This window comes from Physeter macrocephalus, chromosome 17 (genome assembly GCF_002837175.3).
Source record: "Physeter macrocephalus isolate SW-GA chromosome 17, ASM283717v5, whole genome shotgun sequence".
In the NCBI taxonomy this organism is placed as follows: Eukaryota; Metazoa; Chordata; class Mammalia; order Artiodactyla; family Physeteridae; genus Physeter; species Physeter macrocephalus.
The window spans coordinates 1,584,468-1,611,599 of record NC_041230.1 but is presented as its reverse complement, the minus strand read 5'-3'; the positions used below and the strand labels follow the sequence as shown (position 1 = coordinate 1,611,599).

The 27,132-nt window shown below is 42.1% G+C and overlaps 1 protein-coding gene across 1 annotated transcript; it reads left to right on the top strand.

The window, feature by feature from the left end:
- Positions 1-12,897: 12,897 nt before the first annotated feature.
- On the top strand, positions 12,898-26,800 carry LOC102992642 (zinc finger protein 677). Its single transcript, XM_055079150.1, has 3 exons — positions 12,898-13,111; positions 16,434-16,560; positions 23,312-26,800. Exons 1-3 carry the CDS (start codon positions 13,097-13,099, stop codon positions 25,396-25,398), a joined length of 2,229 nt encoding a protein of 742 aa, XP_054935125.1. The 5' UTR covers positions 12,898-13,096; the 3' UTR covers positions 25,399-26,800.
- Positions 26,801-27,132: the final 332 nt, after the last annotated feature.

Here is a 27,132-nt window from a genome sequence, read left to right as displayed (position 1 = left end):
AAGTCAAATGGGGAAGGGTAGCCCTTTGCAGTAAGCTGTTTCCTACATGTGGGTGGGGGTGAGGGGTTCTTTAACCTTAGCCATTTTCCAAAATTATAGAGTTGGAGAAAAGTTCAACAGTGTCACCACATATTAATTCAACAAATTCAACACTGACACCAAGTAAAATTCCAGAAATAATAAGTACACATGCTATATCTGAACAACAGAACATTAGAAACTTTTAACTAATGATAATAATAACAAATTTGCCCAAGAACTTTGGTCTATATGCCCTTTGAATAGCACCGAAGGGTCCTGTGCCTTCATTGTGTTCTTGTTGTGTCCCTGTCTGAGTTGGAAAAACACATTCCTGTGTTTCTCTTTTGTTCACACACAACACTTCTGACACTTCTTTAGGCTACTCTTCATTGCGGTGCGCAGGCTTCTCATTGCGGTGGCTTCTCTTGTTGCGGAGCACAAGCTCTAGGTGCGCGGGCTTCAGTAGTTGTGGCTCGCAGGCTCAGTAGTTGTGGCTCGCGGGCTCTAGAGCACAGGCTCAGTAGTTGTGACACACGGGCTTAGTTGCTCCGCGGCATGTGGGATCTTCCGGGACCAGGGCTCGAACCTGTGTCCCCTGCATTGACAAATAGATTCTTAACCACTGCACCACCAGGGAAGTCCCTGACACTTCTAACATAGTGTTTTCCCCACCAAACAATCCTCTGACACCAGCTGGGTGTCCTACAATTCAACTCAATTTTGATGCTATCTACCTGGAGATAGCATTGGATCCCACAGGTTAAGGGCTCAGTCCTACAAGACCACCCCTCCTCCACTGCAGAGGCCAATTACAAGTCCAGATTGTCATCTGTGTTTCTGGCTGACCAGGTATAAATCAAAGGCTCCTATGACCCCCTCGTCCAGTTCAATTAATTTGCTAGAGTGGTTCACAGAACTCAGGAAAATAGTTTACTTGCTAGATTGCTGGTTTATTATAAAAGGATATAACTCGGGTACAGCTAAAAGGAAGAATGCATGGAGCAAGGGATGTGGAAAGGGGCTTGGTGCTTCCATACACTCTCTGGGTGTGCCACTCTCCCAGCACCTCCACGTGTTCACCAGCCAAGAAGCTCTCAGAACCCCATACTTTTGGGATTTTTATGGTGGCTTCATCACATAGGCATGATGGATCATTAACTCCATTTTCATCCCTCCTCTCTGTGGAGAATGGGGGCAGTAGGTGAGGGAGGTATGGAAAGTTCCCACCTTCTAACCATAGATTGGTCTTTCTGGTGACCAGCTTCCGTCTAGGAACCCACCAAGATTTGTCTCATTAGGCCAAAGAGATTCCTATCACCCAGGAAATTCTAAAGGATTTTGGAGCTCTATGGCAGGAATCAAAGCCCAAATGTTAGAACAAAAGATGCTCTAGTGCTCTTTTATCACTTAGGAAATTTCAAGAGTTTCAAGGGCTCTGTGCCAGGAACCAAGGGCAGAGACCAGTACATATATTTTCTATGATTTCACACTATCACACATAAGACATCATTGTCTGTTATAACACGACATTGTCAATCAACTATACTTCAGTAAAATAAATAAAAAGGAAATACATCATTATCTGTTGGAAGACATGGCTCTAAACCACCAAAGTCAGAGGTCTCTGTGACTGTTAAGTTGAATAAGAACCTAGGGGCTGGGTGGGGGAGGGAAGTATTAGGAGTTTGGGGTTAGCAGATGCAAACTATTATATATAGGATGGAGAAACAATAAGGTCCTACTGTATAGCACAGGGAACTATGTTCAATGTCCTGTGATAAACCATCATGGAAAAGAATATGTAAAAGAATATATATATATATATACACACACACACACACACACACACACATATCTGAGTCACTTTGCTGTACAGAAGAAATTAACACAACATTGTAAATCAACTATACTTCAATAAAATAAAATAAACCTAGGAGCTATATTAAGAAAAATATTTTTTCCCTTTGTCATTCTTCTGCTGATCATGGGGAAAAAAATTCTGAAGACAGCATCATGAATTTTATGGTCACGATAGATTACAAGCAATATAAAAAAACAGAGTCACTGGGAGAAGGCAGGATCTCACCTGGGCACAGGCCTTTGGGCCGCAGCTTCTCCAAGGAACTTAGGAAGGGACTTCCTTGGGCCACCAAGCCCCCAAAGGGCGTCTGGCACATACACCCGCGCATGCTCCAGAAACTTTATGTAGCCCCGCCCCTCGTGGGACCAGACTCCGCCCCCTGGAGTCATTCCCCAAGGCGCCTGCGCTGCTGTAGGTTCTGCCCAGATTGTATACCTCTGCTCAGAAGTCTTGTCTTAGTACCCCTTACCCAGGATCCAAACTTGCAGCAACAACTTGGTCCCCCTGTCGACTCAGGGCTCTGATCACCCAACCAGAAGGCAATCTGACCCAAGCCCACGGGAAGAAGCTGCAGGGTTCAGCCCGGTCTGGACGTAAATCTGTAGCACAAACCAGTCTTACCACCATCCCGCGCTGTACTTGATCTCCTCTCCCCCACCCTCACCCTTTCTGCCTCTTCTTTCCTGCCCAAACCCTCTGGCATGGACACACAGGAAAGCCGGCAGCCCCTCAGGGCCTGAATCCAGCGCGTCCTATAATCCGTGTGTCTCCGGAACAGCACCAGGGCTGGCCACACAGATTTACCCTGCACTGTATAAGCGTAGAAGGCGCCCACAGGCCCTAGCTAGAGCTGCTCCCCCCGCAAACTTGCTAGGTTTCTACTTCACACTTCTGGCCTAACACAGCTGTGCACACAAAGCTCAGCTGCCTGCACCCAGGAGGCGATCTCCTCTGCCTAGCTGGCGTCTCTGGGCCTAACAGAATCCTCAGGCACCCTCTAAAATAACTTCTTAGATACGGAATTTGCCTCTGGAACCTCTCTGGTCCTCTCCCCATCCTCAGGTCCTCCCTTCTCAGAACTGCTTAGAGGAGAACTTAATTTAGGGTGGCTTCTGTTGCTGCCTACCCGGAACTGGCACTCAGAATTTCCAGTTTCCGGAAACCTGGATACATGTAGAAGGGAGCAAAGGACTTAAAGTTTGGTAAGTGAATTTGCTTTTTTGGTTATACCTTGTGTTTAGAGAATTCTTCAAAGCACCATGTTTCCAACTCCTAGGGGCCCAGTGGTTGCTTCACATGGTAAAACAAACAAAATATATGAACACAAATGGACAAACCATCAGAAGATCCCTCAGCGTCACTAATCCCACCATTCTTTTCTGCCTTCCTCTCTTCCACATACTGAGTGAGCTACCATCACATGTAAGATCATTTTGATGATCAGTGATGGGGAAACAGAAGAGACATAGAGAATCTCTACCCCCAGAAAGGCGCAGCCCAGCACCTAAATCCTCCTAGGGAAGATGGACATATAATACCCAACTCCCAGGGTATTACAAAGATTAACTCACACAATTTATGTGAGGTTCCCAGCACAGTGCCTAAGACAGAGGCCATGCTACCATTCCTGTGAACATATAGTAGATGTTCAATAAATATTGCTTTAACGAATGAATGCATGTGGTTTCTCTAAGGACAAATGAAAACTAAAAACAAGGGGAAAAAAGCCCAGCTTAATTCCCTTTGTTGAAAAGAAGGGAAGAGCCTTCTCTCCCTCCCTTTTCTTAGAGCATTTCCTTTAGAAAACTTGTAAGTTCTTTCTCTGCCTCCTTGAAATGTATGTACAGCTTTTTAAAAAGCTAAATAAGAGCAGAAACTAACACAGCATTGTAAAGCATTTATACTCCAATCAAGATAAATAAAATAAAATAAAATCCTTGCATTTCAAAAATTAAAAAAGCTACATAAGGCTCCTGCCAATTTGGCAACCCAGGAATGTTTCCTCAAAGACCTGGAAGCCATCTCTTTGAAATGTAAACATCCAGGGAGATAGCACACTTATCTCCCAGTTTCTGTGGAAGGGTAAGAGCCTAACTTGCTCCAAGCTACAGAACTCCCTCCTGTCATAAAGATATGAGAAGTTTGCTCTTCCTCTGGATAAAGCCAGTTAGCTACCACAGTTGGTCAGTCCAATTAGCTGATGATGTTGGGATGAACTGTGTGTGACAAATGATGCTATCACGTCTTCTTACCTGAGAACTAGTTATTGTTTATACTGAGAACAAGTAAGTACCACTTGTATCTGCTTATCTAATATTACAGGGTAAGATTTTCTTTCAGTCTCTCAGAAGATTGCCTGTGATGCACATCACTTCCTTGTTTAACGCTTATTTAATAATAAAACTGTTTTCTTCCTTTATTACCTTTGGGGAGAGGATTTCTGGGTTGTGAGCTGATTTCATTTTATTTTATTTTTTAAACCAAATTTATTGAGTTTTTTTACTTTTGGCTGCGTTGGGTCTTCGTTGCTGCACGTGGGCTTCTCCCTAGTTGCGGCGAGCGGAGGCTACTGTTTGTTGTGGTGCGCGGGCTTCTCATTGCGGTGGCTTCTCTTGTTGTGGAGCATGGGCTCCAGGCATGTGGGTTTCAGTAGTTGTGGCACACGGGCTCAGTAGTTGTGGCTCTCTGGCTCTAGAGCACAGGCTCAGTAGTTGTGGCACGGGCTTAGTTACTCCACGGCATGTGGGATCTTTCCGGACCAGGGATCGAACCCGTGTCCCCTGCATTGGCAGGCGGATTCTTAACCACTGCACCACCAGGGAAGCCCTTCATTTTAAATTATATTACCCAACACCACCCGTTGGCAAAAAGAGCTTTGACTCAAACCATTTTCAACTTAAGAGGAAAATATCTCAGCTTGTAATTTAAGTCGTCCTCACAACTCTAATCTTTTACCTTCAACTGTTTGAAACATTAACTTAAAATAGCGAGGAAGGGACTTCCCTGGTGGCGCAGTGGTTAAGAATCCACCTGCCAACGCAGGCGACATGGGTTTGAGCCTGCTCCGGGAATATCCCACATGCCGCGGAGCAACTAAGCCCGTGCGCCACAACTACTGAGCCTGCGTTCTACAGCCCGCAAGCCACAACTACTGAGCCCCCATGCCACAAGTACTGAAGCCCGCACGCTCTAGAGCCCGTGCTCTGCAACAAGAAAAGCCACCGCAATGAGAAGCCCACGCACAGCTATGAAGAGTAGCCCCCCGCTCGCAGCAGCTAGAGAAAGCCTGCACGCAGCAACAAAGACCCAACCCAGCCAAAAATAAATAAATAAAATATTAGATTACTTAAAAACTACTGAGCCTGCGTTCTACAGCCCGCAAGCCACAACTACTGAGCCCCCATGCCACAACTACTGAAGCCCGCACGCTCTAGAGCCCGTGCTCTGCAGCAAGAAAAGCCACCGCAATGAGAAGCCCACGCACAGCTATGAAGAGTAGCCCCCCGCTCGCAGCAGCTAGAGAAAGCCTGCACGCAGCAACAAAGACCCAACCCAGCCAAAAATAAATAAATAAAATATTAGCTTACTTAAAAAAAAAAAAAGTAATACATGCCCATGGTTTAAAAAAAAAAAATAGCGAGGAAGCGGCTGGGTCCACAGGACACCAGTTTCAAAGAATTCGAAAGCAGTTCAGGTAATGCTGGGCAGAATAACAGTTCTCCAAAGGTCCGGGGGCGGGGCGGAGGTCCAGACACTGCTCCCTCCAGGGCCCGCCCCACGTCGGCCCCGCCCCTGGCTTTCTGTTCAGTCCAGACTACTGCCCACGCCCCGCCCCTCCCCTCCTCGGCCCCGCCTGCTGCACTGTCGCGCACGCGCAGTTGCCTTCAAACCCGGAAGCGGAGTGAGGGGCACGGTCCTCGGTTTTTCTGGTTCAACTCGGGTCTTTGGGACGCCCCCAGGCCCCCGATCCGCCACACCCGAGGTTCAGGGGTTGTCACGTACGTTAAAACCCCTTCATCTGCTCGTTCTGCGCCTGGTAAGTCCCGGCAGCACCGTGAGACATTCTAGGTCTCCGCCCTGGCCTTTCCGCCCTAGGTCCGGGTAGACACCGCTTGCCGCGTTGCTTTCCTGCTCAGAACCCTTCAGTGACTTCCGCAGGCTCGGATCCCCTCTCCCTCTCAGACGCGCTGTTTCAAGTCCTCACTCCGGAGGTGGATTCTCGTCCTCCCATTCGACCCTTCCCGGGCAGAGATGGCCGTGCAGACTCAGAGGCCACATCTTCTCCTTGGCCTTGGGGTCGTACAGACATCACCCCTCTCCTGACACCTTCCCCATCTACGCGACCTCTGGAGTCGGCCCGGCCCCTCCCCTCCCTGGTCATCCACTTTGCACTCACCGCTTTGGAGATCTCTGACCCACGCACTGGGACAGGTGACATGCGCCCGTTCGGTGACACTCTTTGTATTTGTTCTGGACAAAACGCATCCCACTGTCTGTGCTTGTCGTGGTGTGTTTACATTCCCGCAGCCCCACTGGAAAATGCACTTCGTGGGCAAGGGACATCTTTCTCTCTCTTCCATACCTGTGAACGTACAGGGCAGGGGATGGAGCAGAGTCCGAGGGAGAATGAGAAAGACTGAGAGAGAAAGTAATAGTGAAAAAGAGAGGGTGAAATGGAGGATGGGGCAGGTGGATGTGGAGATACGGTAAGAGCAAAAGAGTGAACCAGAGGAAGAAACCTAGATAAAAAGGCACCTCCAGAAAGACAAAGGGAAGCAAATTGGACGAGAGGGACCTTGATGGGGTAGAAGTGGAAGCAGCAAGGGGCCGGTACATCGAACTGAGAGAGCGGGTAGGGAATCAGAGTTCAGGCCATGGACAACAGAGACACGTGGTGCTGGCACAGAAAGAGGGGCAAGAGGTGACAGGGAGATCAGAGGGAGAAACAGAGCAGGGAGGAAATTCCCTGGCACTAATCCCTTCCATGCCTTCTCATTGCCCTCAGGCCGACAATCCAGACTCTGCTGTATGACTTTATAGCTGAGAGCTCTGGAGGTGGGGTGACCCTCCGGAGTTGGTCCAATTCGAGGGAAGGAATAGGCTTTTCTATCCTGCACTGATCAGACATTGGACAGCGGCTGTCCAATGAGGTGCCGTGATTTTGGGGCGGCAGCTCCCTGTGGCTGAGTCCAGTTTTCAAGGGGGAGGCGGGGTGTGGAGCTGTGAGCCATCAGCAGCCAAACTCCTGGCTGTGAGGAAGTTCGTGTCTGGATCCTGAGGGGGTGGATTCAGGATGTTTACTCTACATAGTAACTTCTGTGGGGTGTCTTAGGAGTGTGAAGTTCATCGACCCATAAGGGGTTAAAGGGAAAATTTTCACAGACCATTTTGGATGGGGGAATCTCATTATTACTGACCAAGCATTACTGAAGGTGTCACGTGGGTTCTGTGGGATACAGATGACATTTTGAAGGGTTTCACCTGAAGATACTGGAGTCTCGTCGGAATATGTGGATCATTGGAGACATGACTCTTGCATTATGACCTTATGGCAGTGCCTGACTTTAGGGCAAGGTCTCCAAGAAGGAATATATGGGATCCTGGGTTGGTGGGTGTCTTCCTGCCAGAACAAAAGCTACTGACGTTTGGAACGTGGTGTGGGATGCCATGGCAGAGTGTGCAGATCAGTAGGGGATTCTGTCCTGTAACGTTGTGGGGTGCCCACTGGGAGCTTGTAGGAGTGTGGGGCGGGACTGGGGTCAGGTGATGGGGGTTTTCATTGGGGGGGGCTTGCTGGGGGTGGATCTCTGGGCACAAACCTGGAGGAGCTGTAAGTCAGGACAGGACGGCATCCTTCGGCCACTGCCACTGTGTCATCAGTTTGTATCTCTGGGCAGTTATTTTGTTCAGCATATACAGATGGTGATATCATCCCATCTTAAAAAGAAACAGCAAAAAAGAGCCCTTTACTACATTTGCCCATCTTTAAAACAAAAAAATCTTCAATTAGCTATATTTCCCACTCTAGTAAGTGCCCTTTCTTACTCTCCATTTCAGAACAAAATAAACAACTAAAAAGTTGTTTATTTCACTGCTTCCATTCTTGCTTCCAGTTCTCATTTGAAACCCATCCAGTCCAGCTTTCACACCCACTGTTCCACTGATACTTTGCTTATCTAAACGTATTTCTGAATCTAGTGGTATATTATCAGTCATCATCTTGTCCTTTCAAAAATTTGTTGCACTCCGTCTTCTGGAAGCACTCTTTTCTTGGCTTTCACATCCCACTGTTTTTAGAAAATAAATTTAGCTAGCTACCAGCCGTCCGTTTTAATTTTCTTCTCTGTGTTCACTTCTCAGTTTCCTGTGCCTCTTTCTCCGACTTCCCTGGTCTCTGACTGTGGGAGTATCTCTGGCCTTAGTCCTTGAGTTTCTTGTCTCTGTCTGCACCCACTGTTTCTATTTCTATCTCATGTCATAACTTTCACGTCTCCACCCAGACCTCTCCCCTGAAACCGCAGTCCTGTACCCAGCTTATCCAGCTGTCACCTCAGCATCTCTGCTGGGACAGACAACTGGCATCTTCACCTTAATATGTCCAAAAACGACCCCCCGAACCCTCCCGGATATGTTCTTGCCGTCCTCCACTTCTCAGTATAGGGCGACCCTGTACTTAGGTCCTGGGGCTTAGGGGAGCATCTCAGCATGTTTTAAAAATATACATTGCTTTACTCGCTAGTGTTTTAACTAATGACAAAAAAAAAAATTAAAAATAGATGTTTAGTTAAAATGGATAAGGGAATAATACATGGTTCTAAAATCTCCTGGGGTATGGAAAAAAAGGTTTGAAGACCACAGCCCTTTCTTATCTGCTTTCTTTAATACCCTTTAAAAAAAAAAAAAAATATATATATATAATTGAAGTAGAGTTGATTTACAATGTTGTGTTAGTTTCAGGTGTATGGAAAAAAAGGTTTGAAGACCACAGCCCTTTCTTATCTGCTTTCTTTAATACCCTTTAAAAAAAATATATATATATATATATATATAATTGAAGTAGAGTTGATTTACAATGTTGTGTTAGTTTCAGGTGTACAGCACAGTGATTCAGTTGTGTATTATATACATATTATATATATTCTTTTTCATATTGTTTTCCCTTATAGATTATTACAAGATATTGAGTATAGTTCCCTGTGCTATACAGTAGGTCCTGGTTGGTTATCTGTTTGATATATAGTAGTGTGTATATGTTAATCCCAACCTCCTAATTTATCCCTCACCCCACTCCCCTTTGGTAATCATAAATTTGTTTTCTGTGTCTGTGGGTCTATTTCTGTTTTGTAAATAAGTTCATCTGTACCTCTAATACCCTTCTGATCTTTTCTCCTACTTGTCCCCTCCTCACTCTACTGAAGCCACACAGGCCTGTTTGCCCTTTCTGGGACCAGGACACTACCACTTCAGGGCCTTCCCATGGTGGCCCTCTGCCTAGAAGCCTCTGACCCTTCACTTGCAGGTGGCAAAATCCCTTCTTTCCTCGGGTCTTTGTTCTGCTGTCACCTCTCACTGGCACCTTCTCTGGCTTCTCCCTCCTCCCCCGCCCCCCTAATAACATTCCAGGCACTCCCTCACCCCTACTTCCGGTCCATATCCATATCGCCTGCTCTGCATGTTTCTCTGCAGCTTCCCTTCCCCTTCCCCGTCCCCTTCCCCTGGCTGGATGCGCATGACAGCAAGGCCCCAGGACAGAGCAGAGCCACAAGATGGGAGGTGGGCTGGGCCTGCCTGCTCTGAGTGGTGCTCAAGTCTGGCATCACAGTAGCTTGCTGAGGCATTTTGCAGATACATCTTTTGTGCCTCCTGACCAGAGAGTCCCCTTCAAATAGTCATGTGGAATGGAACCTCCATAATGTTTAAAGTGCCTCCAGTGATTCTGATCTGTATGTATCCGGCTTTGAGCACCAAGGCTCTGGGTCCTCCATTTATGAAGCTGAAATCAGCCCATGATCCAGAGAGGTGAGGGGGCTCTGTTCTGAGTGGAGTTTGATCAGGGCTGGTCTGTGACCAAGGGGAGAGTCCATCCAGCCCCGAGTCCTCCTGCTACAGCGTACGTGGGGGCTTCAGGAGGGGAGCGAGATCTGCAGGAAAGGGTGGGAAAACTCACCTCTGGGTCTTTGTAGGAGTTTACTGTCCTGAGTCCCTCCTGGGACAGTGGGCAGCAGAGGACCATCTGTTCCACATGCTGAGGGCTTCCCTGTGTGTGTGGTTGTGACTCAGGAAGGGGGTGTGTCGATTCTAAGCATTAAACGGCCTGTTCTTGACACTCAGGATTGACTTCTCAAGACTGATCTTTGCCTGGGGAAGAAATCTGGAAGAGGAGGAAGAGGAAAGAACAGGAGTCAGGAATGGCTCTTTCTCAGGTAAAGTCATATTCTCAGTTGATTGTTTTGTCTGTCCTTCCTGAAATGCCCTTTTTTGGACTCACTAATCTTATCTGACTTTGAAATGTCCTGCCTGACACCTGTACAGTCACACCCACCCAGGTCCTTCTTCAGGGCCTGTCCTCTCCACTTAGATCCCGTCTCCCCAGGACCCAGTGACCTGGAACTTGTGAAGATGCTCCATTGGGTGTAGTCCTGATGTCCACAGACATCAGTGATAGAGGATGTTTTATTCGATAATTGGTTTTAAAATATGGAGTCAATCGAAATATTTATCATTAAGAGGTTTAAAAAATTATTCTCAGCACATCCATCCCATAGGGACCACGGTGTTCCTGCAAGGACTATCTTGCAGCAGGTGTTTTAGGTAAAAATGATGATAATTCAGCCAAGACATGGAGCCATAACCTTATTGTTGTCATCAGAGAGGCTGTAGCCAAATTCTGGTTCCACTGTTATTAATAAATACTCTATTCTTTTATTTTAAGCATCATGTGAGATATATATATATGGTGCTCAAACTTCCAACAAAGCAGCAGCTTAGGTACTAGGATGTAAAGCATCCCCTTCCCTATCTCCACGCCTCATGTCTCAGTGGGGAAACACTGTTGTAGGTTTTGTGGCAAGACTCAGCTCAGATCTCGTAAGACTGCATTTCACGTCATTATGCAATTTTAGGAAAAATTCTTCATTGAATGTTTGTTGTAATATTTTATTCTGTAAATTTTAAAAACATAAACAGCATGTGTCTAGAAGTGGTTTTCACATTAGTAAACACAGATACAGCGTGATCTTCATTGGAAGTTTATCTTAATGAAGACTTCATGGGACCTTTACAATTTTTTGATGACATAAAGAATGTGTCAGTGGCTGCCTTGGAGCAGGCTGACTTCTCTGCAGATGTCTGAGGATTTCTCTGGGCAACCTGACATGTGACTACTGGGTCAAGAATGCATTTCATATTTTGATAGATTTTGTCAGATGTCCTCCCCTAAAACTGCAAAGGTTCCCTCCCCGCCACCAACATGTGAGATTTTCCTCAATGTAAGCAAAACTTGATACTGTATTCTTTTTGTATTTTGAAAATTGGGGGGAAAATGACAATCCTTTGTATTTCCATTTCCAACTACTTGTGAGTCAAGTTCATTCTTTTATGGAAATAAAACATGGATTTTCATACTTTGCTCAGTTTTCTTTTGATATATATTTAAAAGCTATTTTATATTTTGTAATTTAATTCTTACACATGCCCTGGTATCCTTCTTAGTTTAGCATTTCTTTGCAGTGACACATAAATCTTTCCTTCTTGCCCTCTGCTTTCTGATCTTGCTTGAGAAGGCCTCACCTCGCATAATTTTAAAATACTGTGTTCCGTATAGTCCTAATCGTTCCTGTTTATAATTATGTCTTTAATTTGGATTTAACTAAATCTCTAATTTGGCTTTTTTGTGTATATCTTGCAGCTATTTTATTTCATTCACTTTAGTTTCAGATATTACCCACACTGTGCATACCCCCCCACACACATTCACGTATGTCAGTAGGTTCACATGTAATTTGGCAAGGCCCACCATTTTGTTTTTCTCTTCAAAATTTTCTCTCTCCTAAATACAATGCAGACTTTTTATTTGAAATCCCACATTTCTTTTGCCTTTGAATTGCTCTGAATTTCTAAATCCCTGAGGTCTTTACGCCACCACATCTTCCAGCGAAAAGTAGGTTTGCCGGTCTTGGATCGCGTCTTTGTTATATCCTTCAGTAAAGTTTTTAAAATTTCATCACATATGTCTTATGAATAGGTGTCACAGTAAAATTGCTAATGGGAATTTGCTTCTCCCTCTTCTGGCTCCGGCTTAGGCGTCCTGTGCAGTGGTGAATGGCAGGAGCCTGCTGGCCCTCTTGCTTCAGCCTTCCTTACCTTTAGTGGAAATGCCTCCAGTGCTTCCAGTGATTATGATGCTTGGTGAAATAGTTTTGCTTAATAACAGTTCCTTTAATTTCCTATTTGGCATAATTTGGGGGGGGGTTAGTTTACTATATCCACTTTTTAAAAAATTTATTGAAGTATAGTTGATTTACAAGGTTGTGTTAATTTCTGCTGTACAGCAAAGTGACTCAATTATACATATATATATTCTTTTCCATTCTGGTTTATCGCAGGATATTGAATATAGTTCCCTGTGCTATACAGTAGGACCTTGTCGCTTATCCCTACTTGGCATCATTTTATTTATTTGTCTATTTTTTTGGCTGCATTGGGTCTTCTTTGTGGCACGCGGGCTTTCTCTAGTTGCGGTGAGTGGGGGCTATTCTTCTACGTGGTGCACGGGCTTCTCATTGTGGTGGCTTCTCTTGTTGCGGCATGCGGGCTTCAGTAGTTGCAGCACGTGGGCTCAGTAGTTGCAGCACGTGGGCTCAGTATTTGTGGCACATGGGCTCAGTAGTTGTGGCACATGGGCTTAGTTGCTGCACGGCATGTGGCTCACCAGGAGGGGAGCGAGATCTGAAGAAAGGGTGGAAAACTCCCTTGTTGGACTCCGTGTGGGAGTTGACTGTCCTGAGTCCCTCCTGGGACAGTGGGCAGCAGAGGACCATCTGTTCCACATGCTGAGGGCTTCCCTGTGTGTGTGGTTGTGACTCAGGAAGGGGGTGTGTCGATTCTAAGCATTAAACGGCCTGTTCTTGACACTCAGGATTGACTTCTCAAGACTGATCTTTGCCTGGGGAAGAAATCTGGAAGAGGAGGAAGAGGAAAGAACAGGAGTCAGGAATGGCTCTTTCTCAGGTAAAGTCATATTCTCAGTTGATTGTTTTGTCTGTCCTTCCTGAAATGCCCTTTTTTGGACTCACTAATCTTATCTGACTTTGAAATGTCCTGCCTGACACCTGTACAGTCACACCCACCCAGGTCCTTCTTCAGGGCCTGTCCTCTCCACTTAGATCCCGTCTCCCCAGGACCCAGTGACCTGGAACTTGTGAAGATGCTCCATTGGGTGTAGTCCTGATGTCCACAGACATCAGTGATAGAGGATGTTTTATTCGATAATTGGTTTTAAAATATGGAGTCAATCGAAATATTTATCATTAAGAGGTTTAAAAAATTATTCTCAGCACATCCATCCCATAGGGACCACGGTGTTCCTGCAAGGACTATCTTGCAGCAGGTGTTTTAGGTAAAAATGATGATAATTCAGCCAAGACATGGAGCCATAACCTTATTGTTGTCATCAGAGAGGCTGTAGCCAAATTCTGGTTCCACTGTTATTAATAAATACTCTATTCTTTTATTTTAAGCATCATGTGAGATATATATATATGGTGCTCAAACTTCCAACAAAGCAGCAGCTTAGGTACTAGGATGTAAAGCATCCCCTTCCCTATCTCCACGCCTCATGTCTCAGTGGGGAAACACTGTTGTAGGTTTTGTGGCAAGACTCAGCTCAGATCTCGTAAGACTGCATTTCACGTCATTATGCAATTTTAGGAAAAATTCTTCATTGAATGTTTGTTGTAATATTTTATTCTGTAAATTTTAAAAACATAAACAGCATGTGTCTAGAAGTGGTTTTCACATTAGTAAACACAGATACAGCGTGATCTTCATTGGAAGTTTATCTTAATGAAGACTTCATGGGACCTTTACAATTTTTTGATGACATAAAGAATGTGTCAGTGGCTGCCTTGGAGCAGGCTGACTTCTCTGCAGATGTCTGAGGATTTCTCTGGGCAACCTGACATGTGACTACTGGGTCAAGAATGCATTTCATATTTTGATAGATTTTGTCAGATGTCCTCCCCTAAAACTGCAAAGGTTCCCTCCCCGCCACCAACATGTGAGATTTTCCTCAATGTAAGCAAAACTTGATACTGTATTCTTTTTGTATTTTGAAAATTGGGGGGAAAATGACAATCCTTTGTATTTCCATTTCCAACTACTTGTGAGTCAAGTTCATTCTTTTATGGAAATAAAACATGGATTTTCATACTTTGCTCAGTTTTCTTTTGATATATATTTAAAAGCTATTTTATATTTTGTAATTTAATTCTTACACATGCCCTGGTATCCTTCTTAGTTTAGCATTTCTTTGCAGTGACACATAAATCTTTCCTTCTTGCCCTCTGCTTTCTGATCTTGCTTGAGAAGGCCTCACCTCGCATAATTTTAAAATACTGTGTTCCGTATAGTCCTAATCGTTCCTGTTTATAATTATGTCTTTAATTTGGATTTAACTAAATCTCTAATTTGGCTTTTTTGTGTATATCTTGCAGCTATTTTATTTCATTCACTTTAGTTTCAGATATTACCCACACTGTGCATACCCCCCCACACACATTCACGTATGTCAGTAGGTTCACATGTAATTTGGCAAGGCCCACCATTTTGTTTTTCTCTTCAAAATTTTCTCTCTCCTAAATACAATGCAGACTTTTTATTTGAAATCCCACATTTCTTTTGCCTTTGAATTGCTCTGAATTTCTAAATCCCTGAGGTCTTTACGCCACCACATCTTCCAGCGAAAAGTAGGTTTGCCGGTCTTGGATCGCGTCTTTGTTATATCCTTCAGTAAAGTTTTTAAAATTTCATCACATATGTCTTATGAATAGGTGTCACAGTAAAATTGCTAATGGGAATTTGCTTCTCCCTCTTCTGGCTCCGGCTTAGGCGTCCTGTGCAGTGGTGAATGGCAGGAGCCTGCTGGCCCTCTTGCTTCAGCCTTCCTTACCTTTAGTGGAAATGCCTCCAGTGCTTCCAGTGATTATGATGCTTGGTGAAATAGTTTTGCTTAATAACAGTTCCTTTAATTTCCTATTTGGCATAATTTGGGGGGGGGTTAGTTTACTATATCCACTTTTTAAAAAATTTATTGAAGTATAGTTGATTTACAAGGTTGTGTTAATTTCTGCTGTACAGCAAAGTGACTCAATTATACATATATATATTCTTTTCCATTCTGGTTTATCGCAGGATATTGAATATAGTTCCCTGTGCTATACAGTAGGACCTTGTCGCTTATCCCTACTTGGCATCATTTTATTTATTTGTCTATTTTTTTGGCTGCATTGGGTCTTCTTTGTGGCACGCGGGCTTTCTCTAGTTGCGGTGAGTGGGGGCTATTCTTCTACGTGGTGCACGGGCTTCTCATTGTGGTGGCTTCTCTTGTTGCGGCATGCGGGCTTCAGTAGTTGCAGCACGTGGGCTCAGTAGTTGCAGCACGTGGGCTCAGTAGTTGCAGCACGTGGGCTCAGTAGTTGCAGCACGTGGGCTCAGTAGTTGCAGCACGTGGGCTCAGTAGTTGCAGCACGTGGGCTCAGTAGTTGCAGCACGTGGGCTCAGTAGTTGCAGCACGTGGGCTCAGTAGTTGCAGCACGTGGGCTCAGTAGTTGCAGCACGTGGGCTCAGTATTTGTGGCACATGGGCTCAGTAGTTGTGGCACATGGGCTTAGTTGCTGCACGGCATGTGGGATCTTCCCGGACCAGGGCTTGAACCCATGTCCCCTGCATTGGCAGGCGGATTCTTAACCACTGTGCCACCAGGGAAGCCCAGCATAATTTTAATCATCCAGTATTTCTTCAAAGGTCTACTGCCGTGATAAACATTTTTTCTATTTAAGCTGCTAAATTAACCTACAACATTAGTAAATTTCCTCATCTTGAATCACTTTTTTTTTTATTAGTGGAATAAACTTCACTTGACTTTTGTTGGTGGCTGAATATCTGAGTTAAATGGATAGACCTGTATTTATGTTTTTGCATGTATGTGGACTCTGTCATGCTTGAAGATACCACTCATACTCTAGCTCATCCAGGTACTGAATATCACTTAGTGTGTAGAACATAATACGTATCTCCTCCACATAAACAATCCTGTGTTGAATAATTTCATTTGTATATTTCTTCCATTGTCCTCAAAATGGGAAATCTACAGTGATTCAGTGGATCTGATATCCTCTGCTGGAAAAATATAATAAAATTAGGGAATATAAATTACTCAAAATGATCTGTCACTTCAACTGAATCAATCCCTACGCCTCTTTCCTACTTACATTTTGTGTGAAGACAAGAACTCTCCCCATGGTCTCTTAGTGAAACATGTTTTTTATTTCAGGGACTATTGACATTCAGGGATGTGGCCATAGAATTCTCTCAGGAGGAGTGGGAATGGCTGGACCCTGCTCAGAGGGCCTTGTACAAGGACGTGATGCTGGAGACCTACAGGAACCTGCTCTCCCTGGGTGAGGATAATGCCCCTCCAGAAGTTGGGATCTGCCCTAGTGAGTCTCTTGAGAACCCCTACCTTGCTTGACTGAGATTGAAGCTGTGCTGACTATGAAATGAAACATAGGATAATGAAGCATGTGGAGTTCAACCTTCCCCTCTCTTTAGATGGTCACACACATCAGATTAGTAGTGGCTCCAGAAGATGAGTAAAAACAAAATCATATGGCAAACTTAAAAAAATTTCCAATTCTGAATCCACTCTTATCCCTGTAGTTTTCATTCAGTAGTTCTTGGAAGACAACTAGGTTATCTTTTTAAAAGATGCTCCTTAAGCATTCAGAATGAGACAGTGAGTGAAGAGATTTGTGAAATATTTTTTTAGGCACACCTGTAATGTCCTCTCAAAAGAACTATAAGCAGAAAACTCTTTTTCTGACCTGAATATTGTTTAAATTTTGGAGCAAGGAAGAAAGCCCCAGAATGTGGAGAACAAAATGAAAGAAGTGAAAAAAGTTAGTGGGTGGGAATGTATCAAAGATGTGCACATCAGTAAGAGCTCAGAAGGGCAAAGAGGAAGCCGCACCATTAATAGTTTGGGAAAGTCCCTGTAAGTGGGAAAGTTCTATGGGAAAACAAATGTTTATTTCTTGTGAGCTCTCAAAGGAAATTTTCCTTCCCTTCCACTTTTTGCTTTCTTCTTCAGACATGTAAAAGTTCATTCTTCCAGCCTCCAGGGGTGCTCCAGCTCATGCAAAGACCAAGGCAAAATTTTGAGCATGACCTATGACACTCTTTGTGGGGCACTGGGAGGGCTGGTTATAAGAGGTCCTCTTTCTTCTTTGGTCTCATTCTATATCCAGTTTTCAGTCCACACAGATCAGAGCTGAAGCCTCCCCAGTCCTGGCCCCAGTTCTTCTCCAGGTTCCATTCCCATTTCAATACTTGGGAGACCTCATGGGATGGGAAAACATTGCCATCTGGGGCCCCAGGAGAGTGCATGGGGCTATCTCAAGTCCTCTCTGCCTCTTTAGGACCGCCAGCCATTTCTTCAGTTCTGCTTTTGCCACACATCAAGGAGTATGTGTAACAGAAGTGGTGTGGGTCTTTTGATCCAGCAGTAAAATTGCTTTTACTCAGCGGGAGTATATGCATTACCATACCATACCTTAAGTTCTGGTGTGTTGTGCTTTTGTTTCTTTCTTAGAGTATTTTCTAATTTCCCTTGTGAGATCACCTCAGACCCATTGGTTGTTTTAAAATTTCCATATATTTGTGAGCTTTCCAGTTTTCCTTAAGTTAATCATTTCTATTTTCATTCTACTGTGGTCGGAGAAAATACTTTGTATGATTTCGTTCTTTTTCAACTTATTGAGACTTGCTTTATGGTTTAATATGTGGTCTATCCTAGAGAATGTTCCATGTGCACCTAGAGAAGAATGTGTATTTTGCTTTTATTGGGTGGAGTGTTCTATATATGTCTGTGAGAGCTAGCTGGTTTATAGTCTTGCTCCAATTCTCTGTGTCCTTACTGAACTTCTGCCTGGCTGTACTCTCTATTAAAAGGGGGGAATGGAAGTCTCCAAATGTTATTGTAGAACTGTTTTTATTTCTTCCTTAAATTCTGTCAGTGTTTGCTTCATATATTTGGGGGCACTCTTGTTTAGGTGTGTATATGTTCATATTTGTTGTAATTCCTTGATGAGTTATCCTTTTTTAATAAATAATGTCCTTCTTTGTCTCATAAAAAAATTTGACTTAAAGTTTATTTTGTCTGATAATAGTATAGCACTCCAGGTCTCTTTTGGTTACTATTTGCATGCAATTTGTATTAGTTTGCTAGGGCTGCCATAACAAAGTACCACAGCCTGTGTGGCTTAAACATCAGAAATGTATTTTCTCACGGTTTTGGAAGCTAGAAATCTGAGATCAGGTTGTCAGCAGAGTTGTTATCCCAGGTTATTCTCTTTAGCTTGTGGCTGGCTGTCTTTTCCTACCTGTGTCTTCACATGGTCTTCCCTCTGTGTGTGTCTGTGTCATAATCTCTTCTTATACGGACACCAGTCATTGGATTAGAGCCCACTCCATTGACCTCATTTAACCTTAATTACTCCTTTAAAAGCCCTATCTTTAGTCATACAGTCATATTTTGAGGTATTTGATGTTAGGACCACAATTTTGTGGGGGGGACACAATTCACCCCATAATTTTGGGGGGACACAATTCACCCCATAACAGATTCATTTGCTGTTCTTTCATTTCTAACCTATTTGCATCTTTGTATCTAAAGTGAATCTCCTACATATAGAATATAGGCATACCTTAGAGATACTGTGGATTTGGTTCTAGACCACTGCCATAAAGCAAATATCACAATAAAGTGAGTCACGAATTTTTTGGTTTCCTGGTGCATATGAAAGTTACGTTTGCATTATGTGGTAGTCTATTAAGTGTACAATAGCAATATGTCTAAAAATATGTACATATCTTAATTAAAAAATACTTTAGGGAATTCCCTGGCTGTCCAGTGATTAGGACTCTGTGTTCCACTGCAGGGGGGCACAGGTTCAATTCCTGGTCAGGGAACTAAGATCCTGCATGCTGTCTGGCACAGCAAAAAAAAAAAAAAAAAACTTTATTGCTAAAACACGCTAATGATCATCTGAGCCTTCAGTGAGTCATAATCCTTTTGCTGGTGGAGGGTCTTGCCTGTATGTTTGATGGCTGCTGACTGATCAGAGTGGTGGTTGCTAAAGGTTGGGTGGCTGTAGCAATTTCTTTTTTTAAAATTTTATTTATTTATTTTTGTCTGCGTTGGGTCTTTGTTGCTGCATGCGGGCTTTCTCTGGTTGCGGCGAGCAGGGGCTACTCTTCGTTGAGGTGCGCGGGCTTCTCATTGCGGTGGCTTCTCTTGTTGCGGAGCACAGGCTCTGGGCTGAGGGCTTCAGTAGTTGTGGCACGCAGGCTCAGTAGTTGTGGCGCACGGGCTTAGCTGCTCCGTGGCATGTGGGATCTTCCCAGACCAGGTCTCGAACCCGTGTCCCCTGCATTGGCAGGCGGATTCTTAACTACTGCGTCTCTAGGGAAGCCCTTCTTTTCTTTTTTTAAACATTTTTATTGGAGTATAGTTGATGCAGTTTCTTAGAATAAGACAACTAAGAAGTTTGCCTCATCGGGTGACTCTTCCTTTCATGTAGCAAGCAATGTAGTTTGGTAACATTTTACCCACAGTCGAACTTCTTTCAGAATTGGAGTCAGTCCTCTCAAACCCTGCGGCTGCTTTATCAACTAAGTTTATGTAATATTCTAAATTCTTTATTTAACATTTCAGTGGTCTCCACAGCATCTTCACCTGGAATAGATTCCATCTCAAGAAACCACTTTCTTTGCTCATCCATAAGAAGCAACTCCTCATCTGTTAAAGTTTTATCATGAGATTGCAGCAATGCAGTCACATCTTCAAGCTCCACTTCTGGTTCTCTTGCTATTTTCGCCACATCTGTAGTTACTTCCACTGAAGGCTTGAAACCCCTCAAAGTCATCCATGAGGATTGGAATCAACTTCTCCCAAACTCTTGTAAATGTTGATATTTTGGCCTCTTCCCATGAATCATGAATGTTCTTAATGGCATTTAGTATGGTGGCTCCTTTCCAGAAGGTTTCAATTTAATTTGCCCAGCTCCATCAGAGGAATCACTGTCTATGGCAGCTATAGCCTTACAAAATGTATTTCCTGAATAATAAGACTTGAAAGTTGAAATTACTCCTTAATCCATGGGCTGCAAAATGGATGTTGTGTTAGCAGTCATGAAAACAACATTAATTTTGTACATCTCCATCAGAGCTCTTGGGTGACCAGGTGCATTGTCTGAGCAGTAATATTTTGAAAAGAATCCTTTTTTCTGAGCAGTAGATCTTAGTACTGGGCTTAAAATATTCAGTAAACCATGTTGTAAACAGATGTGCTGTCATCCAGGCTTTGTTGGTCCATTTATAGAGCACAGGCAAAGAAGATTTAACATAATTCTTTAGGGCCCTAGGATTTGGGGAATGGTAAGTGAGCATTGGCTTCAACTTAAAATCACCAGCTGTATTAGATCCTAACAAGAGAGTCAGCCTCTCCTTTGAAGCTTTGAAGCCAGGCATTGACTTCTCCTCTCTAGTTATGAAAGTCCTGAATGGCGTCTTCTTCCAATATAAGGTTGTTTTATCTACATTGAAAATTTGTTTAGTGTAGCCACCTTCGTTAATTATCTTAGCTAGATCTTCTGGATAACTTGCTGCAGCTTCTACATCAGCACTTAATGCTTCACCTTGCACTTTTATGTTATGGAGATGGCTTCTTTCCTAAAACTTCATGAACCAACCTCTGTTACCTTCAGACTTTTCTTCTGCAGCTTCCTCACTTCTTTCAGCCTTCTTAAAAGAGAGTTAGGGACTTGCTCTGGATTAGACTTTGGCTTAAGGGAATGTTGTGGCTGGTTTGGTCTTCTATCCAGACCATTAAAACTTTCTGCACATCAGCAATATGGCTATTTTGCTTTCTTATCATTCATATGTTCACTGGAGTAGCACTTTTAATTTCCTTCAAGAACTTTTCCTTTGTGTTTACAGCTTGGCTGTTTGGTGCAAGAGGCTTAGCTTTTGGCCTGTTTCAGCTTTCAATATGCCTTCTTCACTAAACTTAGTTGTTTCTAGCTTTTGATTTAAATTTAGAGATGTGTGGCTTTTCCTTTCACTTGAACACTTGACCTAATTTCAATATTGCTATGTGTCAGAGAATAGGGAGGCCGAGAGAGAAAGAGAGAGAGAGAGAGATGGGGGAATAGCCAGTCAGTGGAGCAATCAGAGCACAACTCATTTACTGATTTAAGTTAGCTGTCTATATGGGGTGCAGTTCGTGGTACCTCAAAATAATTACAGTAATAACATCAAAGATCATTGATCACAGATCACCAAAATGAATATAATAATAATGAAAAAGTCTGAGATACTGCAAGAATCACCAAAATGTGACACAGAGACACAAGGTGAGCAAATGCTGCTGGAAAAACGGTGCCAGCATATTTGCTCAACACCGGGTTGCCAGAAACCTTCAATTTGTAAAAAAATGCAATATCTGTGAAGCGCAATAAAGCTAAGTGCAATAAAAGGAAGTATGCCTGTATAGTTGGATCCTATTTTTTTAATCCTTGCTGCAAACCTCCACCCTTTAATTGGAGTTTAATCCATTTACATTTACTGTAATTAGTGATAAAGGAGGACCTCTGTCACTAGCTGTTTGTTTTCCATGTGTCTTATATCTTTTCTCCTCAAGTCTTCCATTACTGCCTTCTTTGTGTTAGATAGGTATTTCCTAATGTACAATTTTGATTCCTTCCTGTTTCCTTTACTATACAGTTGGCCCTTGGATGATGTGGGGGTTTGCAGCACTGACCCGCCACACAGTTGAAAACTGTTTATAATTTATACTCAGTACTCCGTATATGCAATTCTTCTGTATATGTGATTTCTTCTTATCTGTGGTTCTGCATCTTATCTGTTTGTTTGGGTTTTTTTGTTTTTTGGTTTTTCTGGCCATGCTGCACGGCTTGTGGGATCTCAGTCCCTGACCAGGGATTGAACCTGGGGGCCACAGCAGTGAAAGCTCCGAATCCTAACCACTATAACCTGGCTTTTCAATGTGTCTGCTCTTTGCCCCAACTTTAATCTCTTGCCCCAAGTGTCAGCAGCTAATACATTTCCCTTTATATATGGTTGTTTTTTCTTTTTCCTTTTTTTTTTGGCCATGCCATGCGGCATGCGGGATCTTAGTCCAACCAGGGATCAAACCCATGCCCCCTGCATTGGGAGCACGGAGTCTTAACAACTGGACCACCAGGGAAGTCCCTAAATATGTTTGATAAGTGCTCCCTGCATAGCATCTCTGCCCTGGGAGAGTTCTGAGTTATGCAACATTTTCCAATTCTCATATTATGTGTTCCTTTGAATATAAGTCCTTTTTCTTGTTCTTAAGGGAGAAATCATTAGATTTCCACAGTCTGTAATTTTATATAATTGTGGTTACTTACTATTTACGTGTTGGTTTTATCTTGGTTTATTAAAATTTTTTATTTATTAATTTTTCATTTACAGATTATGGATTTCAGTAGCTAGCATAGAGTATGACTGCAGTTCACCAACTGTTAATGTTGTATAATGCCTATTCTGCTTGAATATAGATAGTTTTAGAGTAGATATTCAGAATATTTTGTCACACCAATGATATATTATTAAATTCTTCCTGATTTTGCTATTACCTTTTTAGTTTTTCAATTTGTAATTTTCATGTATTTATCTTAATCATTGTTTTTTTGGATTATTTATCATTACTTCATATGGTGCCATTCGTTAGCACTTATTTGCATGCAATAATTTATGTATTAAATCTGCATTCGTATAATACCTGTTTCTCTTCAATATGAGACAACCATTTGTCTACTGCCAATTGGTGTGTTTTTTGGTGTGGTAGTCAAAGAATACACTTTCATAGATTAGGTAAGTTTACATAGTGTGAGTGATTTGGTTTTAGTGTGTTTGAAAGTAGGATTCACTTAAAATAATTTAAAATGCATGTATATTTTATTTAAGGATTCTATTCACTTTCTATTCTTAAACATTTATAGAGTTTGGTTAAGAAGTTTTTCATCTCTTCAATGTAAGTATTACTTTTAGTGTAATATTCATCTTCCAACTCTACTTAATATGAAGACTATGGTTATCTTTCAGATATCTCCATTAGTTTTATGACCAAGGAATTATTAAAGAAGAAAAACATTAATAACAGAGAATTATACCAACCAATGGTCTTGGGAAGACATGGAAGCCATGGTATTGAGGATTTTGACTTCAGCAAAGTCAGGGGAACTGTGTATGAATTTGAGAATAAGTGTGGATGTGAAGAAAGAAATTCCAAAGGAAAGCTTATGACAGATAACATAAATCACACTGGTAGAAAAGATAAACAATACAGCAAATCCTGGATTAACTTACCTTTAAAACAAAGTGTTTCTTTAAGAAAAAGTACATGTCAATATTTAAAAAATAGGAAGTCATTTATAAAGAATTTGTTAAAAATAAAAAATAACATAGTTTATGCAGGAAACAAGTATACAGAACATTTTGAAAATAGGACTGGATTAAGCTTTCAGTCACATCTGGCTGAATTGCAGAGATTTCAAACTGAAGAGAAAATTTATGAATGTAATCAAGTTGAGAAGTCTGTCAAAACTTGTTCCTCAATTTCATCACTTCAAAGATTTCCTCCTAGTGTCAAAACCAACATTTGTAACACATATGGAAAGGTTTCTTCCTTCATTCCTATCTATCCTTCATTGCTAACACAGCAACAGAAAACAAACATTAGAGAAAAATTATACAAATGTAGTGAATGTGGAAAGACTTTTATCCATCATTCAGTCCTTACTAGTCATCAGAGAATTCATTCTGAGCAGAGACCTTACAAATGTAATGAGTGCAGTAAAGCCTTTAAACAGTTCTCAAACCTCACAAGACATCAGAGAATCCACACTGGAGAGAAACCATATAAATGTAATATATGTGACAAGGTCTTTAATCAGAATTCCCACCTTACAAATCATTGGAGAATTCATACTGGAGAGAAACCACACAAGTGTAATGAATGTGGTAAGGCTTTTATCAAATGTTCAGACCTTTGGCGTCATGAGAGAATTCATACTGGAGAGAAACCTTACAAATGTAACGAATGTGGTAAGGGTTTTACCAAACGTTCATATCTTTGGGATCATCAGAGAATTCATACTGGAGAGAAACCATACAAATGTATTGAATGTGGCAAGGTTTTTAGGCAGTGGTCTACCCTCAGGATTCACAGAAGAATTCATACTGGTGAGAAACCTTATAAATGTAATGAATGTGGCAAAGCTTTTAAGCAGTGCTCACACCTGACTAAACATCAGAATGTACATCCTGGAGAAAAGCCACACAAATGTACTGTGTGTGGCAAGGCTTTTATCCACATTTCAAGTCTGGTAAAACATCAGAAAATTCATACTGGAGAAAAACCATACAAATGTAATGAATGTGGTAAGGCTTTCATCCAAAGTTCAAGTCTTATAGAACATCAGAGAATCCATACCGGTGAGAAACCTTATAAATGTAATGAATGTGGCAAGGCCTTCACTGTGCGTTCAAGCCTAACTAAACATAAAAGAAACCATACTGGAGAGAAACCTTACAAATGTAATGAGTGTGATAAAGCCTATACACAATTCGTACACCTTACTAGACATCAGAAAATACATACCAAAAAGAAAAATCATGAGTCTAATGTACCTGATAATGCTTTTATTCAGAGCTCAAGCTTGGAGGATTATCAGAGAATTCATGGTAGAGAGAAACCTTACAAATGTAATGAATGTGGCAAATCCTTTAACTGGTGTTCACGCCTCACCCGACATCAGAGGATACATACTGGAGAGAAACCATATAAATGTAATGTATGTAGCAAGGCCTTCAGTCAAAACTCAAACCTAACAATTCATCAGAGAATTCATACCGGAGAGAAACCTTACAAATGTAATGAATGTGGCAAAGCCTTTAAGCAGTACTCAAGCCTCACCAGACATCAGAATATACATCCTGGAGAGAAGCCACACAAATGTAATATGTGTGGTAAGGCTTTTATCAAACGTTCACACCTTTGGGGTCATGAAAGAATGCATACTGGAGAGAAGTCACACAAATGTACTGAATGTGGCAAGGCCTTTAGACAATGGTCTGACCTTAGGATTCACCAAAGAATTCATACTGGAGAGAAACCCTTAGAAATGTAATGAATGGTGTAGATCATTTAACCATTTTAAACAACGGACTATAATCAGATAACTTATACTAGGGAGACTAAGTCTCTAGTCCTAGATTAATCAATTTCAGATGTTAAGTTCTTCACAGTTATTAAAAGTCAAAATCATTTCAAATTTATGAAATGATGGGTATTGGTAGAGCAAGGAGATCTTTGGAAATGTACCATTTCCTCTTTTTAAAAATACTTTTATTATATGAAGTTTCTTGAAAAGGCTGTATTACTATTGATGTTTTTCAACCTGAAGTTTAAAATTTGTTGATGTTATGCCTTCATCACATGCTTTTATGTGTTACCATGATGGGCTCTGCTAAGGGATCATTAAGATAAAAGGGCCTACTTGTATTAGGTGGGGATCATTCATATTCATGTTTTCTGAAGGAACAGGACACTGAATTTTAACAAACAACATTGTGTTTTTGAATGAGAGCTTGGGAAATATATGTAAAACAATGATGTAAATCATAATAATTTCAGATCCTCTTCTACAGATTTGTTGGTACAACAGAGGACCCACTGGATTATCAGAAACCAATGCTCTGCCGGTTGAGGGTGAAACAGAGCAGTCCTTAAGATTAAGAGATTGAGATTTTCATGGGAATAGGATGATAGGTTAGTAGGGACTGCTTATGTGGTAGAAATAATGGAGAAGAAATGATGGTCCTCCTCTCTTTTCAAAGAAAATAGCTGATGTCAAAGATGAGAGAAAATACAGTCTTATTCGTAGTAACTAAAGAGAACAATTATCAGAAAGGAGAACTTAATCAAAACACCCAGAATGCAGTGTACATGTGTAGGATTCACGTTTAACCACTGTATCACTTTGATACCATTTCACTCAAAATGTGTCAGAGTTGTCATGTTTTATTAATACAGTTTAATCATTTTAAAACTCTAAGTGAATTTTTTTCTATCTTATCAAGCCTGTGCCACCTCACTGTGGTACTTTGTAACAAATACTAACAATACATCTTTAGAATGTTAAGGTTGAAAGGCACCTGCAACAATTTCTTTGCATGATGGAATCAAACAACATACAATTTTATGACTATATATTCACAACATCCTTGAGTTATTCTTTCTACACTCTGCCCCTTGGGTATTTATGTGGATATGATTAAAATACCATAGCAGTACAACTTTAGACTCTGCCCTCTTTAACATTTGAAGTACTATTTGTAAATGTGATATGATTATATTTCAACGTGCCCCGTTTTTTGCCTGCATAAGACCCATGGCTTGCAATGCCTTGATTTATCAGTATACAAGGTAAAAAATAACATATTAAGCATATGAAGTGTTAGGAAGTAGAAAATTTAAGGAATAAAGATAGGAACAGGGCTTCCCTGGTGGCGCAGTGGTTGAGAGTACGCCTGCCGGCTAGGCCCATGAGCCATGGCCGCTGAGCCTGTGCCTCCAGAGCGCCTGTGCTTCGCAACGGGAGAGGCCACAACAGTGAGAGGCCCGCGTACCACAAAAAAAAAAAAAAAAGGAACAGTATTTTATTCTTGGAGCTCTTACTGGAGTAATTTGAAAAGATCACTGATCGTAAGTTTCCCCTTAAGAATGAACAGGCTCGGGACTTCCCTGGTGGTGCAGTGGTTAAGAATCCACCTGAAAATGCAGGGGACAAGGGTTCGAGCCCTGGTCTGGGAAGATCCCACATGCTGTGGAGCAACTAAGCCCATGTGCCACAACTACTGAG

Coding starts and splice junctions, on each gene's coding strand:
- LOC102992642 (XM_055079150.1), top strand. Junction 16,561..23,311: donor CAGGAACCTGCTCTCCCTGG/GTGAGGATAATG, acceptor GTTATCTTTCAG/ATATCTCCATTAGTTTTATG.